This window comes from Nomascus leucogenys, chromosome 13 (genome assembly GCF_006542625.1).
Source record: "Nomascus leucogenys isolate Asia chromosome 13, Asia_NLE_v1, whole genome shotgun sequence".
Taxonomy (NCBI): Eukaryota; Metazoa; Chordata; class Mammalia; order Primates; family Hylobatidae; genus Nomascus; species Nomascus leucogenys.
In genome coordinates this window covers 71,172,680-71,190,427 of record NC_044393.1, presented here as the reverse complement: position 1 = coordinate 71,190,427, position 17,748 = coordinate 71,172,680, and the positions used below count along the sequence as shown (strand labels likewise).

Here is a 17,748-nt window from a genome sequence, read left to right as displayed (position 1 = left end):
GGCAATGCCTTCTAAGATGTGATACTGAAAGTGCAAGCAATAAGAAAAAAAATAGATGAATTTGGCTTCATCAAAATTAAAAACTTTTCTACTTTAAAAAAGATACCATCATGAAAGTGAGAAGATAACTCACGGAATGGGAGAAAATGATTGCAAATCAGATATCTGATAAGGGACTTGTATCTAGAATATATAAAAACACACAACTCGGGTTCTCCTCTTTCAGCTTTGGAGGCCCCCTCCCTCCGTCTCTGTACGGGGAGCTTCTTCCTTCTGCCTTCTCCCCTCTTTCTTACCTATTAAACTCTCTGCTCCTTAAAACAAAACAAACAAACAAAACCACAACTCAATAATAGAAAGACAAATAACCCAATTAGAAAATAGGCAGCAAAGGATTTGAATACACATTTATCCAAAAAAGATATACAACTGTCCAACAAGCATACGAAAAAACACTCAATATCATCAGTCATTATGGAAATAGTAGAACACTTTAAAAACCATTGAATCATACACTTTAAAAAGGTGAGTTTTATGATATTTTAATATTACCTAATTAAGCTGTTTAAAAAAGTTTAAATATATAAACTTGGAAAAATTCTTAAGGACTTCATTACTATTAGGACTGATATTGGTACGACATTAGATTTTTAAACCTTTTCTCAGGCTGTAGCTTTTGCAAAGGTCTGAAATGTTTATATATTGGCTAGTGAAATCATATTGTTTACATATGTAGCTTCACTGGAATTTGAATATTTCACATAAACCTTGAAGAATGAACTAAAACTATCATCTTGTGATTTAGCACATAATACCACTAGCATATGATGATATAAAAATTTATATTTTTTAGTGAATTAACTTCAAACAGATGTTAGTAGGTCAGATATCTAACACTACTTAACATTTCAAAATAGTTAAGTAAAGATTGACAATTTTTATCAGAACATTTAATAGATATAAAACTTATACATAAAACCATCAAAGTGATTTTTTTTTGAGACAGTGTCTTACTTTGTCGCCGAGGCTGGAGTGCAGTGGCATAATCATAGCTCACTGTAACCTTGACTCCTGGGCTCAAGTGATCCTCCAGCCTCAGCCTCCTGGGAAGCTAGGAGTATGGCATGCCCTACCATGCCCAGCTAAATTGTTTATTTTTATTTTTTTTGTAAAGATGGAGGTCTCACTATGTTGCCTGGGTTGGTCTCAAGCTCATGGCCTCAAGTGATCTACTTACTTCATCTTTGCAAATTGCTGGGATTACAGGTGTGAGCCACTGTGCCTGACCAAAATACTCATATATATTTTACATTATTACACTCTGCATTCAAGGTACATAAAGTGTTATTTGTGAAGAAAAAAGAAATCTCTTATTGAAGGTCAAATTAATATACTTTTGACTGGTAATTTTATCTTTTCCCCATATAATGCAGATGAAATGACCCATTATTAATAGAAGATAGAAACCTCTCCAAATTTTAATTTTCCATGAACTATCAAATTGTATTAAATAAGATACTGATTTCCAAATTTTCAGAAAATAGACTTGAAAAGTAACAGAGATTAAGAAACTAATTTCAATCTTATAATTATAAACCATCTGACATCTTTACTGGAACTTTATACTAGCACTATTTACTATGAAGCAGAATTGGTCATATTCTCCATCTTATTTTCAATTCTTAACACTGAATCCCATTAATTAAAAAGGTAGTTTGGCAGGGAAAATCAGATTAGACAGAAACCTGTAATCTGAATACACATATCAATGTGGCAAAAAATTTGGTCAATAAGTTCAGTGGGGAACGGGGAGAAAAGCAATATTTATTTTTGTTGAACACACATTTATGGATTATGGATTATGTTCAAAGCACTCTGCTAAACATGAAACCTTTAGCAAAAAAAAAAAAAAAAACTTTGGCAATTATTGGAATCACCGGGATACAGACTAAAGAGACCAGGTTTGTTTATTTCTTGTTATGAACAAAATAGACTCCTGACCCATGTAGGGTAACAAAAGCATGATCTGTTCTCCATAGTGTGCAGTCTACTCTGTTCTAGTAAAGGAAGTCAGATATGAAATACAGTTGATCGTGAAGACATTCTACCCTAGCCAACCAATGTCCAACAACATGCAACTATTAATACATGCTCCAGGCCTCACTGTGTCTGAAACATCCAATAGCTTTTACTCAAAAGAGAGCTCATTTCTACTTCCCGATCTTTGCACCTGCTGTGTCCCTGCCTGGAATGCCCTTTTCCTTTCCTTTCTGACTCCCACAGAGCTTGAGTCCTATATTTTAGTTTACACTTGCCCTGAGCATTCTGGCCTACCAAGCTTCTTTGTTCTCTGACTACTTTTATCACTAGATTTCAACTGCTATGCATACACTTTTGTGTAATATTTTATACATTTTTATAACAAATTCTTCCCCCTCAATAAGCATAGATTTCTTCAAATCACTGACTCTTTTTTCATTCATTTGTTCATTTTTGATATTTCCTGATGGTTAACACAGTACTACGTACGTGGGAAACAGTCAATAAAAATGGTAAATATTTCAGAATAAACCACGAGAATATATTTTGAGAGAACACATAAAGAGTGCTGATATAAAGTTATAGAATGATGTTGCTAAACAAAAAAAACTATTATGTATCTTCTGAACAAAATTCTTTTTTAAAATAAAAGTATGCTATACTTTATAAAAGTACTATGCTATGCCCTTTCTTGGTTTACACATATGATTCCTTACATATTCATAAAGTCTTTGTTTTCTAACAGACACAGTTATACTGACCTATGTTCCTAATAAATACACTAATTTGCTGTGTGTTCTGCTTTCCACAGGATGGAAAGTTTATGATGGGTACAATTATTCTTGTCCTTTAAGGGACTTAATAGATTATTGAGAGCAAAGCTATATTTCATCCCCAAAGCAAATTATAATGTATCTTAAATGCCTGTGCATCTTTAGATAGTCATTAGCTGTATTCTCTAATTTTATTTACAGTTTAATTGCTTGATTTTACTTTTATGCACAGGTTATCATTTTTATCAGTATGTACAGTTAATACACATCTTGTACAAACTCTTCTGTCATTGAAAAACAATATTTGTGAGTATATAAAAATGTTTTCTTAATTTTTGGAATTATAACAACTAATGAGAAGCTCAGACTTATGTTAAATGCTATGATGATATCTATTAATTAGATTAACATGAAAGTACAACTGTCAAAATACTGTGTTAAATAGTAACAGGTAAAAGTTCCTCCATTTTACCTTTAATTGGTGTATGAAGAACAATTAACTCTTTCATTATTGTGCCTTTGGATTCACAAATTTACCTTGAATAAATTAATGGCAGCTCTCAAGTAAAATAAATTTTGAATATGCTTTGAAGACCTTTCAGATGAAATATGGGCAAAATCTGAGTTTTATGAATTAAATTTTCCAAAACAAATACTCAACTTACCTCCAGTAGATGAGAATACCCACAAGAACCACTAGACAGATAAAAGTCAGGGCTGACACGATCACAAGGGGTATAACTGCCTTCTTCTCGGATTCCAACCCCTCAGCTAGACCAATACGAGACTCATGGCTACTATTACTGGCCTCTGTAGTCGGAGAAAATTGAGAGAATTGATATTTAAGGTGAAGGAAAAGTCACAGCATTTTTCAACTGATTAATTGCAACCTTCATTGCTGTTACTTACCTTTAAAATTCTGACTCTTTGATGCAAAGACTGTCTACAATTATAAGCCAATTTAATTAAAACAAAGTTCAAAATGTAAGGCAGGATATTAGACAAGAAGAACTACCACATCCCGGCAGAGACTGGCACCCAGATAGGGGTGCCTTGGCAACAGGTAAGCATAATACTGCCTTGAAAAGCCTTGCTAAATAAGAAAAATCAAAGTAGTGAAATTTAAAAAACACTACTGTTTTAAAATAGAATGGTCAGGAAAAACAGCACTACTTACTGAATCACCATATATATTAATTTTCTAAAATAAATTTAAATAGGATTATTTTTAACCCTGCATTAGGTAAATAGTTAGAAGCAATTAATAATTTCATGAATAAAAAAATCTTGAGATAACTCTTCTTATATTAGGATAACCTTTCAATACAGTAATCTATTTCAATTTTAAATATAGATTGTTTTTAAATGTTATTTTGAATGCTCTTCTTATCCGTTGTTTTATTCTACAAAAAAAATAAAAATGCAATTTCAGGTGAATTGGAGGAATATGTAGATCTAAGAAATTCTTCTGAAACATGCAAGTGTAAATAATTAAAAGTCCGACTTTGGTCCTTGAGTTAATTTTAAAAGATGACACATGATTATTTTGGGGGCCAGTGAGGTACATCATTGTACTAGCACTTTGAAAATCACTTTAACTAGAGATTACCTTCCAAGTTGTTAAAAAAGAGTTTCAGAACAGTGAGTGTTTGTGGCCAATAACAATCCTTCCTCTTTGCTTTGAGGTGTGTTCAGTGGGAAACCAAGATGATTGAGCATGAGAACGGTTCCTAACATTACAGCATGCTGACAGTGCTACAAAAAGCCCTTATCTACCTGCAGACATTCTGAAAGAACCACATTTGAGTTTCCCATCAAAATCTACATGCCTTCTTATGCACTTGGCACTTCTGATGCTTAGGTAATAGGAGACAGAGAAACTTCACTTAACTTAAATATGTATTTAAGAAAATTGAGACTAATATAAGTGCACATATATAGCATTAAAATATATCTAATTGGAGAGAACTTAAGATTTAAAGTAATAGCTTTCTTCTGTTGATCAAGGATGATAGCAGAAAGGGCCAGGAATTTAATCCACTAATAAAGGAAATGTATCAGGCTGGGTGTGGTGGCTCACGCCTGTAATCCCAGCACTTTGGGAGGCTGAGGCAGGTGGATCACTTGAGGTCAGGAGTTCAAGACCAGACTGGCCAACATGGTGAAACCCCATCTCTACTAAAAAAAATAAAAAATACAAAAATTAGCCAGGCGTGGTGGCACACACCTGTAGTCCCAGCTACTTGGGAAGCTGAGTCAGGAGAACTGCCTGAACCCGGGAAGTAGAGGTTGCAGGGAGCCGAGATCACACCACTGCACTACAGCCTGGGCAACAGAGTGAGACTCTATCTCAAAATAAATAAATAAATAAATAAATAAATAAATAAATAAATAAATAAAATGTATCACAGGAATATAAATGGCACACACACTTCCCAAGATGTTTGGTCTTATAACTATAAATGCATTTACTAGGAAAAATGGAATTCAAAGGTGTGATTAAAAATCATAAAACTGTATAAAAAGTGAAAATATTCTAAGCCAACTCAGCCCTGAGTTGTAGCTAATATTCTTGTGAGAAAAGCCCAAGCCTCCGTTTTTTAAAATGTTGATCCTAAGCTCTGGCCATTATTTTGTGGAGACTCATCTAGAATCATCTAGTCACCTAAATAACCTGATGGTGAATGCAATGAGCATTTCCTTATAAAGTTTAGAAAAACATCTTATTTTATACATGGTTGTCTTCACAGTTTTTTCTATTGTAACTATTGTTACCTAGATGGAAAGTAAGTGTGTCAGCAATAAATGAAAACATTCACTTAGCAAAGTCCTTGGTACTTCATTTAGTACAAATGGTGGTTAATATTATTATCTATATCAGTTTTTCTTGACGTGTGATCCCCAGAATAGCAGCATCAACACCACCATAACTTAGAAATGCAAATTTTAGGCTTCACACACCAAATCTTCTGAACCAGAAACTCTGTGTGTAACGGTCAGCAATTTGTGTTTTGACAAGTCCTCCAGTTGATTTTGATTTACATTAAAGTTTGAGAACCAGTGATGTAGATTAATATATGTACGAAGTAAGCTTATATAATTATGCAGGTCTTCAATGGCCACAAATTTTCAAAGCAACATGTATATGGGTATATATATATAATTACATATTTCATTTATATATGTATAGCATACATATATATGAGATATGTCCTATCATATATGTAATATATATGTAAGATATATAATGCATTATATATGTAAATATACCATATACACATATTTATATACAGGCACTGTATACACACATGCACACACATATAGTCTTGCGTATAAACTTTTCTCAAAACTGCTCTGGGATATTTGATCTTAAATCCTTTAATTAAGAAGTCAGAATGATCAAACTATGGCATGAAACCTATCTCTTTTACACAAGATAGGATATCATATGAAAGCACAGACAATCAGTTGGTTGCTTTGTGTACTATAATGAGGAACTAATTGTACTGATTTTATTTTTATTTATTTGAGACCAAAATATCTGTTTGATATGGCTCAGTAGTATATATGAGTTACCTAAATTAAAAGATTTAATTAATAGGTAATTAAGAAAAAACTAAGATTAACATTTTAAAAGATGTTTTGAGACTAAGATAGTATAATTTTGGTATTACAATTTAAGCATTACATTTATTTAATTGGCCCCTAACATGAAAGCACAGTCTTTAAGAGATAGACACCAAGAACACATTTCCAGGCTCACTTTTGTGTTTACTCATGTGACCTGGATCAAATAATCTAGTATCCTTGGGTCTCAGTGTACTCATTTATAAATTGTGGATACTAATATTTGCCTTACCTATAGTATTTTGAAGAACATATCCTATAAATTGTTCTGCATTCTAGAAATACACCATAAAATTTTAAGTTTCAGAGCTAGTCTGCATGCATTTGATAAAAGGATATATTCAATTATTGGATAAGACAGATTACATACGATTTTATAGATACAGTTTTAAAAATAGGCCAGAATTTTCCCCTAATCTTGTTTGATCTTATTTACTTCACTAAGTATGTTACTTGATAATGTTGGATGTCATATTCATATTGTTTTATCCTAATTAGTGGGAGAACATACACTTGATAATTAAATAAAACTAATTAGTGCACTGAAGAGAAACTTGCTAAGCTTTAGTCAATAATTTTAGGTTTAGCATTTCATTATATATATCCTTCTCTAATAGTATAGTCTAGCAAGATCATATCAATGTCACTACCTGGTAAGATAGATAGATGGATTCCTGATATTTTCTTTTAACATAAATCTAATGAAAACTAAAAAGCAACTACTATAATTGAGAACAGATAACAGTTCATACATATGACAGCACTAATGACTATAGTGACCTATGGATTCATTATTCATTCTCACATATCAGCATTTAAGTGTTTAAAATGCAATGTTAAATAGGTATCAATTCAGAATACAGAAAAAGTTTTCTATCAAAATGTACAAACTTTTAATTGCTGCTGCACTGAAGAAAAAATATACAACTAATTAAAAAGATGAAATAGCAAAGAGGAAAAATATCCTAATGAGACTGATGTCTATGTTCTGGATTACAAATATTCACTTTTATACAATGAGTGAATCTTGTTACATTAGCCTATGATTTAACTTAATGTTAAGATTTAAATAGTTTCATTATTAAACTTCAAAATAGCTTCACATTTAATAAAAGCAAATTATAAAATTCTTATGACCAATTCAATGAAAGTATTACTTTTCTATACTTAATAGAATTGAACTTCCCTCTTCTTTCCATTGGCATTTAAAGCAGACATCTGTGTTATAAACACTGCACATAATCTGCTCTAAGAAACATCTGGTCAGTAAACTAATTTGCATAAAATACATTCACAAATGAAATTCATTTCTACAGAAAAATGTTTAGTGTTTTACATCTTGTCATACAACACCTATACATACTGTACATATTAATGCCCATTATTTAACTTAAAAAAGTGTGTAACAGCAGGCATAAAGTAAAATGTATTTTGATGGTTTACACTGCCCTCTTTAGGCAACATTAAGATAAAGACAAAAAATTAAAAAAAATTTTAACTTCATTATTAACTCTCAAAACTTAGTAATAAAACTTAAAAAACAACAACAACAACAAAAAAAAAAACAAAAACCTCCCCGGCCTGGTGCAGTGGCTCACGCCTGTAATCCCAGAACTTTGGGAGGCCGAGGCAGGTGGATCACGAGGTCAGGAGATCAAGACCATCCTGGCTAACACGGTGAAACCCCGTTTCTACTAAAAATACAAAAAATTAGCCTGGCGTGGTGGCGGGTGCCTGTAGTCTCAGCTACTCGGGAGGCTGAGGCAGGAGAAGGGCGTGAACCCGGGAGGCGGAGCTTGTAGTAAGCCGAGATTGTGCCACTGCACTCCAGCCTGGGCGACAGAGCGAGACTCTGTCTCAAAATAAATAAATAAATAAATAAATAAAATAATAATAATAATAAATAAAGCTCCCCAAGCTGATATGAATGTGGAAATTAACTAATTCCTTTCTATGGGGGTGTGTCAGAGAGAAGTGCTTATGTCACATTACTCTCAGATTTAATAATTCATTTTATAATTAAATAGAATTAGTCTACAACTTATTTTAGAACAAAAGTATGAAAATTAAAATCATCTAAAATAGCATACTCTGATCTTATTTTAAAAGCAGTGTACTAAAAATGTATTATGCAAACAGAATTGCCCCCACCCATAAAAGGCATCCTGTAGAGTATGAAATATTGACAATAAATAAAAATTGTTTTGTCTATTTTGGAGAGAATTAAATTAAAAACCAAAATGTGTTAAATAATTGTTTGAAATAATAAATAAAATTATACTTCAGAAACTGGAGACTGATTTGTTGAATGTTTTGATTTTAAAAATGATGATGTACCATTTTACCAAATTTCTTTCTATAATTTTTGTTTTACTTTTAGAGCAAGCAAACCATCACACCTCAATCTGTCCTTCTGATTCATAACTAACCTGCCTCTGAAACGTGGAATACTTCTGAGTTCTCGCTAGTAACAGATGGTGTTGGGGACTGTGGGAATCCAGGAGTTATTTCTGAGTCACCTGCTGCCAGGATCCCATCAGCATCTTTTTCATTAGCGTCTGCAAAACTGAAATCTGTGGAAGTCTCATTCTCATTAAGGCTATCTGAGGTACCTTGCCCTGATCCACTTTCTTCATCACTTGTCAGAACTGCCCATGCTTTAGATTCAGGGCTGAGAGGAAGCAGAGCACTACCAGTCTGAATGTCATTTTCCTCTTTTCCATCACTGTGCTTTTGGGATAGCCCATTTGCTGATGGTGATTTACCAGGACTTCTGTCCATACCAGTTTGACTGTCTGAGGATACACTTGTGACTCTATTATCTTCTTCAGAATTCTCAGATAGTGAATATGAGATTGGATTATTCTGATCCATAAGACTGTTTTCGTGGGTGTCTGAATCATTCATTACCTTTTCCTGTGATTCTCTATAGGATGAGCATGACATACACTTATGTATGGATAAGCCATCACTATCTCTGTCATCATCATCATCACCATCATCATCATCAGTGTCACCATCTTCACCACCACCCACTAAATCGGTATCAGATTTGGCACTATGACTCAGCTCAGAAGTTGCCTTAGAAGGAAATAGCAACTTGGTTGAGGTTACAGAACCATCTCTGTTGGGAGAAACAGCTGTAATGGCAACATGCCCATTTCCTATTGGAATAGAATGATCAGTAGATACAAATGTATCAGAAGCAACTGTTGGAATACCAGCAAATACCTTATCAGTAACAGAACTTTTGGTGGAGGTTAAAATTTCATCGGAATGTATAAACTTATTTATTAATGTATTTAATGGTTCCTCAATTGATAAAACAGGTGTAGCAAATGCATGCCTTCCTTTTGGGGGATGGGCCTGGTTAATCTCCAAATTGGCCGTTTGGAACAACTCATCATTACTGTACAAAGAAGGTATCACTTGGTGGGAACTTTCACTTTTAAACAAAACTGGTTCATATTTCTCACTTGCATAGGAAATGGTCAAACCTTGAAGTGAAGCAGAGTGCATATGAGAAGTAGGCGACACATCAAAAACTGGTACAGATGTAGAGTGCAGCATGTTTTCACTTGAAGCAGAATTTGATACAATGAGATGCAACATTGTAGAACTAATTTTATCAACTTTGGGGGTTTCAACCAATATTGGATCACTAGGCACAGCTGGAAGAACAGTTTTAAGCAAGGTGTCAACATCAGAAGCCTGAAAGGAAGGTTGTAGCAATACTTCAGTACTAAAAGAAGCTGAGGTCTCATAAAATAAGAGCTGAGTTGAAGGAGATAACATTTCACTAGAAGCAGGGTCAGAGGATGCTGGCTCTGAGTTTGCACTAAGCACAGGTTTAAGCGAAGTGTCACCAGATGCTTGAGAGACAATATGTGTAGGTTGAACTGAAAAGTTATTTTCTGGAACTTGACTAATCTCATGATCAAAAACCTTAGTGGTGGTATGAGCAAGGGACCCTGGAAACATGCCCTTGGTGCTAGAAATGGAAACAGAGGTTTCTTGTAAAGATGCATTCAACTTATTTACATTATCATACATGTTGGGCATGACTGTGCTTTCAGAAGGGTAAACCATCTCATTGAAAGAAGGAATTTGCAGTTCAGTCTCATTTCCATATATTATTTCACTTTTAGAAAGCTCCTTATTATCATCACCAAACACAGATGTTGTGTATGTAAATTCAGCTACAGAAACAGGTGAAGAAATGTTAAGGGCTGTCAGCCCATCTGTGTCAGGTAAAAGCAATTCACTATCAGAAGAGGCTCCAGACCATTCCCCATCACCAGAGAGGGCATGAGTAGGCTGCAGTAATGATGCAGTTGGGGTTATTAACGAAGACTTAGGTATTGGTATATGGCTAGGGCCGCTAAATAAGGAACCCTGATAAGTTACACCCACAGAATCATGCACAGGTATTGCAGAACTGTAAGAAACAGTGAAGATGTGTTGGGAGCCCTTGTTATCAGACAAGGCATAAGAAGGTTCAGGCCCTGAAGAACGTGCATGCATCATGGCATCACTGCTGGGTGGTTCAACTTGAGAAAACATAAGCGTTTTATAAAGAACACCAGATTCACTACCAAATTCCAGCGTCTCTGAAGCAGCATGAGTAGTGGACAGCACATCAGAATACTGAGCAAGGCTGGGCTCTAATAGCAAATCACCCCCAGCCACTGGCAGAGAAGCATGCAAGGGCACCTTATCACTCTCGGAAGCTGAAGTAACTTGTGGAAGGATTTGAGAAACTGTATGCAGATGGCGAAACAATTCACTACTGAAGGAAGCAGAGGAAAATGGAAGCAAAGGTGCACCATCATAGGAAGACAGGATGGATTCAAATGACACATCGACACTGGGAAATACAGGCGTAGCATGCAAGGCCGAATCACTACTTGAAGCAGCAGGGGTAGTGTTGAGGATCTGATTGTCAAGCAACAAAGGGGTGACTAGAGGAAAGACTTCACTACTGTAGGAAGGTTGAAGAGGTGTCTCACCATTGTATACCGGTTGGGTTGTCTGCGAGTGTACCACATTGACCGTGGAGACCAAATCCTGTTGTCTGGAGGATGGGGTAAAAGCATGAGGTGTTACCTCAGTTGGGAAGAAGGCAAAGGTAGAATAATGTGGCATTTCCAGATCTGTAACTGAGGGACCCTGTGACATCACTGGGCCTGCAGAAAAGGACTTGGTTGTCTTCTCAGATTCATCAACACGTATCTCAGTGTAATTAGTCTGGAGAAAGCTCTCTCTGCCTGACCCAACATCGGGCTGTGCTGTTACATCTGTAGAACTAGGAAACCACACATTTCCCTCCACAGAAGGATCCTTTAGTGATTCTTCTGAACCTGATGAAGTTGAATCTTCAGAAGCATTTCTAGCAGATTCTGGTATAAGGACATCATATGTGATTGTCTCTGGGTTTTCGGAGGAAAATATATACCCTTGGGATATGTTCTCAGAGATGAATGGGATAGCAGAAGTTGCCGGACTGGAGCCTGAAGAATCTTCAGCTCCAGTATCAAGCTTGAAACTGGTCAATAAACTCTCCTCCTCATATTCTGTTATAGAAATTGTATTTAAGGATTCTGCAGTCCCCGACAAGTTCATATGTGGAGATCTAAGAACAGTTTTAGAGCCATCATTTAAAGAGGCTGAAGTACCTTCCACAGTGTGAGGTGGCAGTTCAGTCACAGTCTGAGAAGTCAAGGAAATATCTTTTTCTGTGGCTAATTTAGTGACTGGTTGGGAAGTGGAATTTAAAGATGTGTTGGGAACATCACCCTTTCCAGAGAATTCACTTCCTCTGGTTGGGGATCGGTTAGTCTTGGCTTCATTGTATTTCGTCCCTATGCGATTGTAGTGTGTTGTGGTAGAAATCTGGGGTTCCTTTTTCCTGATTTGGTTTGTAGCACTGTCTCTACCAGGATTCACAATAGCGCCTTCTTCAATGTCTTTTCCCTCTTCCTCCTCCTTTGAAAAGCAAACAAGATTTAATGAGTAATGAGGAAATAAGAGAAAAAGAAAATCTTCATATCTTACACTGCCAGTTATCACTTGTGGTATCTTGGGAACTTCTTATCCTCATAAAACACCATTCTGTACAATGCATACCTCTAATCTACAACCTTTACCATCCGCTCTCCAGGGGAGTAATTAAACATAATGAAAACATCTAATTTATGGCTGCCTTTATTTTAATGCTATGGAAAGAAGTGGTTAAATGAATAGATACCACATATTTAAAAGGAAGACACACTGTAGTTATTTATTGACAGTGTTATTTAACATGGCATTTATTTTATTGTTTTTATATTTCTTTGTTCATCAGGCATCAAGGTAAATAGCCATTAGCTTATTGTAATAAGAATTGGTGATGAAATTATTTTAAAGACCAAAGTAGTTGAACACTCAGAATATTTAATTATATCATTTAGAGCAAATCATAATTTTAAGGTCATAATAAGGGGAAGATTTAGAACTAAAAGAGGTGTTTGGTTTTCTTCTCCTTTTGTTTTTTAATATTTTCCACTTAAGACTTAGGCAGATATTTCAAAGGCAACTTGTCAAAATATGATTCTACTCCTAGTTTTTCAATTTTGTGTTTCCCTTAGAATCACCATTCAGGAGGCTGAATCTTCCATGCAATGACCCAGGAAGAGACTTCTGGGTATATATATATATACACACACATAAAACTGGGCATATTCTATCTAATTATATACTTAGAAAACTCAATTGCCAAAGTTATCAGTTTTTTTTTTTTTTAGTTCATGTGGGACATGATTTTGTCAGTAGCTTTGTACCCAACAGCTTGTTAGAATTGTCATTTATCTGATCATCTATTAGATATTTTAAGGCCATGTTCCTTAAAAGAAGAAAAAATTACTGAGTACAGCCATTGAGAACTTGACCAATATCAGTAGAAAGAATCTGAATCTTAAGCCATGTGTGCTCATGAGCATGTGTCATACACATGGAAATCTGCACTGTATGAAACACACGATTCCAAGCTTAATGGCAGCCTCATTATTTACAGCTTAATTATTTGGCTGCTTGTATTTTCTGAAGCATATGTGACAACTTTAGGAAGTTAGTGCACTTGATCTGAATTATATTGAGTGCTAAAAATGGCTACTCTCTCAGATTCCCTTGACACACTTCCTTACAAGTAGTCAGTATTCTTTATGAAGTTTTACATTGTGTGTGATACCTTGTTCACAAGGACCACGCGAGAGACTCTGCCAAATAATTTCCTAAATAAAATATTCCCATAATCTACAAACCTAAAAACTTAATGCAAAACGAAATGAGAATAATTTGCCTTGACTTGCTTTTAGGGAAAATTGGTTGGTGCCAATTATCTCTTCTTTCCTTAGAAGTTCTCATAAATATTTGTTTTATAATTTGATCCAGAGTTTTGCTGGGGATCAGTGTTAAGCTTGGCAGTGTGGAGTTTCTAAACTCTTCCTTGTTTTTGCAAACCTAAATATTTGCCTAGTTTTCTGGTATCACTCCACACTCTTTCTCTCTACCAAAATTCTGTCAAACCTTCATTTTCCTATCCTTTCCTCCCATTCTCAGCAGATGGCCTTCCTGTTTTCAGGGAAAATAGAAGCCACCAGACAAAGACACACTTCTTCTTAACATTAAAAACAGGGACCAACCAAGTTACCTCTGCCCCTCCTGTCCTGTTATAACTAAAGAGTTGTTTTCCTTCCTTTCTAAAGCTAATTCGCACTTCTGTGTTTTAGATCTAGTCCCTATCATGAACCTGGGAATAGAACATAATTGAGTAGTTCAGTCTATTTTGTGTTTCTAATTTGTTTTCTCAAATTCTCAAACAGATCATTCTCATCAGCTTAAATTAACTCCGATCTCTCTTCTTTAAAGGGAACACAAAGGAAAACCTCTAATTCACCTTCCAGTTATCATTCTACTTCTCGTCTCTCCTTCACAGCAAAAGTTCCCCAAAGATATGTCATCCATTTTCTCTACGTGATCTAACAATGTCTATTGACTTCCACAATAATATTACATTTCTTTCTCTTTGCTTATATTTCCACATAAACATCCTTTATCATATCCTCCTATAAGCAATGTAAATTTTCATAAAATTTTTATTATAACATAAAGCTACACACCTCTTCTTGTTACATAGTTGGGGAAAAAACTATGCACACATCAGATACATACGCGTTCTATAAACTTTATGAGGTTCAGAACCTCTCAGAACCCGGTGAGGGTGATTAGACTTTCATTAATCCTACCCTGCCATATCTTGTTGATCTCTGTAAGGTCACATTGGCTATGTCAACATTTTAAGAAGAACATATCATTCATGCCCTATGATTAATTTATTCATATCTGACTACAAATATTTTAACAAATACTCTTTCCTACAATTTCTTTATGGAGTTATTGTGACTCTTCCACTGTAGTTTCGATCTGTGTCATATGTTATCCTTCACAACTTCATTTTAAAAAGTTAGTGTAAAGCCATGATCATGCTACAGATACTTTGTCTTGCAAAATCATACATTTCTGTTTGGAGAGGATCTAAGAAATATTCTTCAAACTCTTTATTTCTATATTCAGGGATTAAAAGTCATTACGAATATATTCCATGCATTTTCCAGCCTGTCATTCATTCCTGCATGAAGCAAAGGAAGTGAATAGTGGATTGGTTAAGCAGTGTTTTCATCCCATCTCATAATCATGCATCAGGAAGACACATTATGACACGGGTCTCTTTTGATTTGACAATATATTATTAATACAATAGTTAATTTCAATAGCAAGAACTACTACCAATTTGCCAAGCCAAGCTTACCAATCATTGCTCCTGTATCCTTTATTTTAAATCCCCATCTGTGTGGTGGTAGCTGCCTCCCTCCCCTTTGGCAGTGCCAAGGATTCTTCCAGCTCAAAGAATTAGAGCTGCTGTTTCTTTGGGCACTACCACCATGGGTAAAGCCCCACAAACCAAATAAGCCTAATGTCATAAGAATTCTTTCTCTTCCTCATTTTCCTCTAGATCATAGCCGTCTACCAACAAGTAATGACACTGATTTTTAATTCTACTCTGCCTTCTCAGGTGACTCCTTCCTCAGTGTGTTGTATATTCTCATTTTGCTTTCCACAGCCTCTCTCCACCCATCTCCATTCTATTTTAGGTGGGTGGCCAGAGAATGTGGTGATTCCTTGGGAGGTTCCTTACCTAACTGGTCACCACAGGATGGTGCTGTCCCATTACGGAGGCCACGGCATCTGCTGTGCCATTCTCTCTGCACCTTCTCCTTGCCTTCTTGCCTTTCAGGTTTAGATGTAACAACGAGTCCCTGATATCATTCATACCAAATGTACAATGCCACCTCTTGTTTATTTGCATTAAGACTTCCCACACCTGTGAATCGTCCTTTTTGATTAAATTAACCTCCATGACTCCACTTGAGTGTGACATCTGTTTCCTGTTGGGACCTGGGCTGATGTACTGAGGCTTTTTTTTCCCTCCTATCTAGGAACTTTTCTCTGACTACAACAAGCCAGCCTGCTCACATATCTTCACATTCTTCTCTAACAGGAAGATCTGCTTGTGTTTGTCATATATGTAAATGGCGAGACCAGAGGCACCATGACAGGCATAGCTTTAGGGATCCTATTGTAGAGTGTATGACAAAAATAAAGATATACTTCCATTATGTAAGTGGAATAAGCCAGGAACAGAAAGATAAATACTGCATGTTCTCACTCCTATGTGGAAGCTAAAAAAGTTGATTTAATAGAAGTAGAGTGTAGAATAGTGGTTATTAGAGGCTGAGAAATGTAGTGGGGAGGGGGCGACAGGCAGAGATTGGTTAAAGGATACAAAATTACAGCTAGATAGGAAGAATAAGTTCTAGTGTTTGATAGCACTGTAAGATGACTATAGTTAGCAATAATATATATTTTCAGATAGGTAGAAAAAAGGATCTCAAATGTTTCCAACACAGAAAAATGGTAAATGTTTGAGATAATGGATATGCAAACTACCCTGATTTGATCACTATATACCTCATAAATATGTAGAAGTATTATATGTCCATTAAAAAATGGAAAATATTTAAAATTGTATATAAAGTCACATGTGTAGCCTATTCACACAGCTAAATATTATACTAAATACAATATTATAGTTTTATGTAGAAATTTACTAGTAATTAACATTGGAAGATTTTAAATAACTTTTGTAGGCTTATGGTAAAAGTTGCCTTAGGGTTAATGGCAATAGAGAAGAAAAATAACTAAACACGGATCTTGTAACTAAAGTAACTAAACATGGATCATGAATAATGGTAATGGGAATTACTATGAAAAATAATTGATCATTCCTTGGCCCTTTCTAAAAAGTTTGTGATGTGTAATACTTATTATGTGAGATGGAACTTAAACAGAATATCATTTAGTACCTGGCACCAATTACTGAAAAAAGGGCTTACATCAGTATGTCAGACCAATTATTTGAATTAACAACTCAGCACAAATATAATTTCTTTTCTGACTTAATTCTGTTGATCACTTGTAGGTATATATATATATATATATACATATCTCCATATGCATGTGAACATGTATGTACATATACAAATAAAGATATTCTTAGCTGAAATCTGCAAACTCTTGTTAAAACGTAGACTGGTCATTTTGGCAAAATAGTCCCTTGTAAGGGAGACTAGCCATAAGATACGTAAAATATCAAGATAGTTTATACCTATGAAAGATCTAATTGTTATTTATTGCTAGATAACAGCACTAGTTATCACACTTTTATCAGCTCCTACACAATCTATACACATGTACACATTTGTACTATCATCAACAGTAGCACCTGAACTGAAAACACAACTTCAGTTATGATGAACAGCACATTAATGCATATGATGAAATATAAAAGATATTAAAGAATCATTTTCTATTTAAAAAAATAAAATAATGTTAAAATTAATAGTCTCAAATACCTATAAATTTTATCTATAAAAAGTGTAGACTACTCGTAGTATAGGTGTCTGTTGTTAGCACGATGTTCTTCGAGTAGATGAATATTTATCAGCTAAATAACAAACAATTTAAATGGGCAAAAAAATATATATACAATTTATATTTTGGGCCATATTTATCGTTAATCTATCAATCATTGGTTATTTATATATAAACTGTAGAATGTTAAGAACTGGTTAAATATAATTTTAGTTTTTCAGAAAAATTTGGAGACTAAAAAAATTCCAGTTTATAGCTGTAGTGCATAGCTATAATTATT

General features: G+C 34.8%; 1 protein-coding gene across 4 annotated transcripts in view; it reads right to left on the bottom strand.

Annotated features, from left to right (window-relative positions):
* Positions 1-17,748, bottom strand: part of PTPRZ1 (protein tyrosine phosphatase receptor type Z1) — a 195,130-nt gene that overhangs the window by 40,584 nt on the left and 136,798 nt on the right. For 2 of the 4 annotated variants that reach the window (XM_003261255.3, XM_030825513.1), the window contains exons 12-13: positions 8,870-12,425; positions 3,479-3,623 (exon numbers count right to left, since the gene is read on the bottom strand). In XM_003261255.3, coding sequence (XP_003261303.2) covers positions 3,479-3,623; positions 8,870-12,425 — 3,701 coding nt within the window. The remainder of the gene's footprint in view (positions 1-3,478; positions 3,624-8,869; positions 12,426-17,748) is intronic. The other 2 variants (XM_004090211.2, XM_004090212.2) reach the window with 1 other exon arrangement.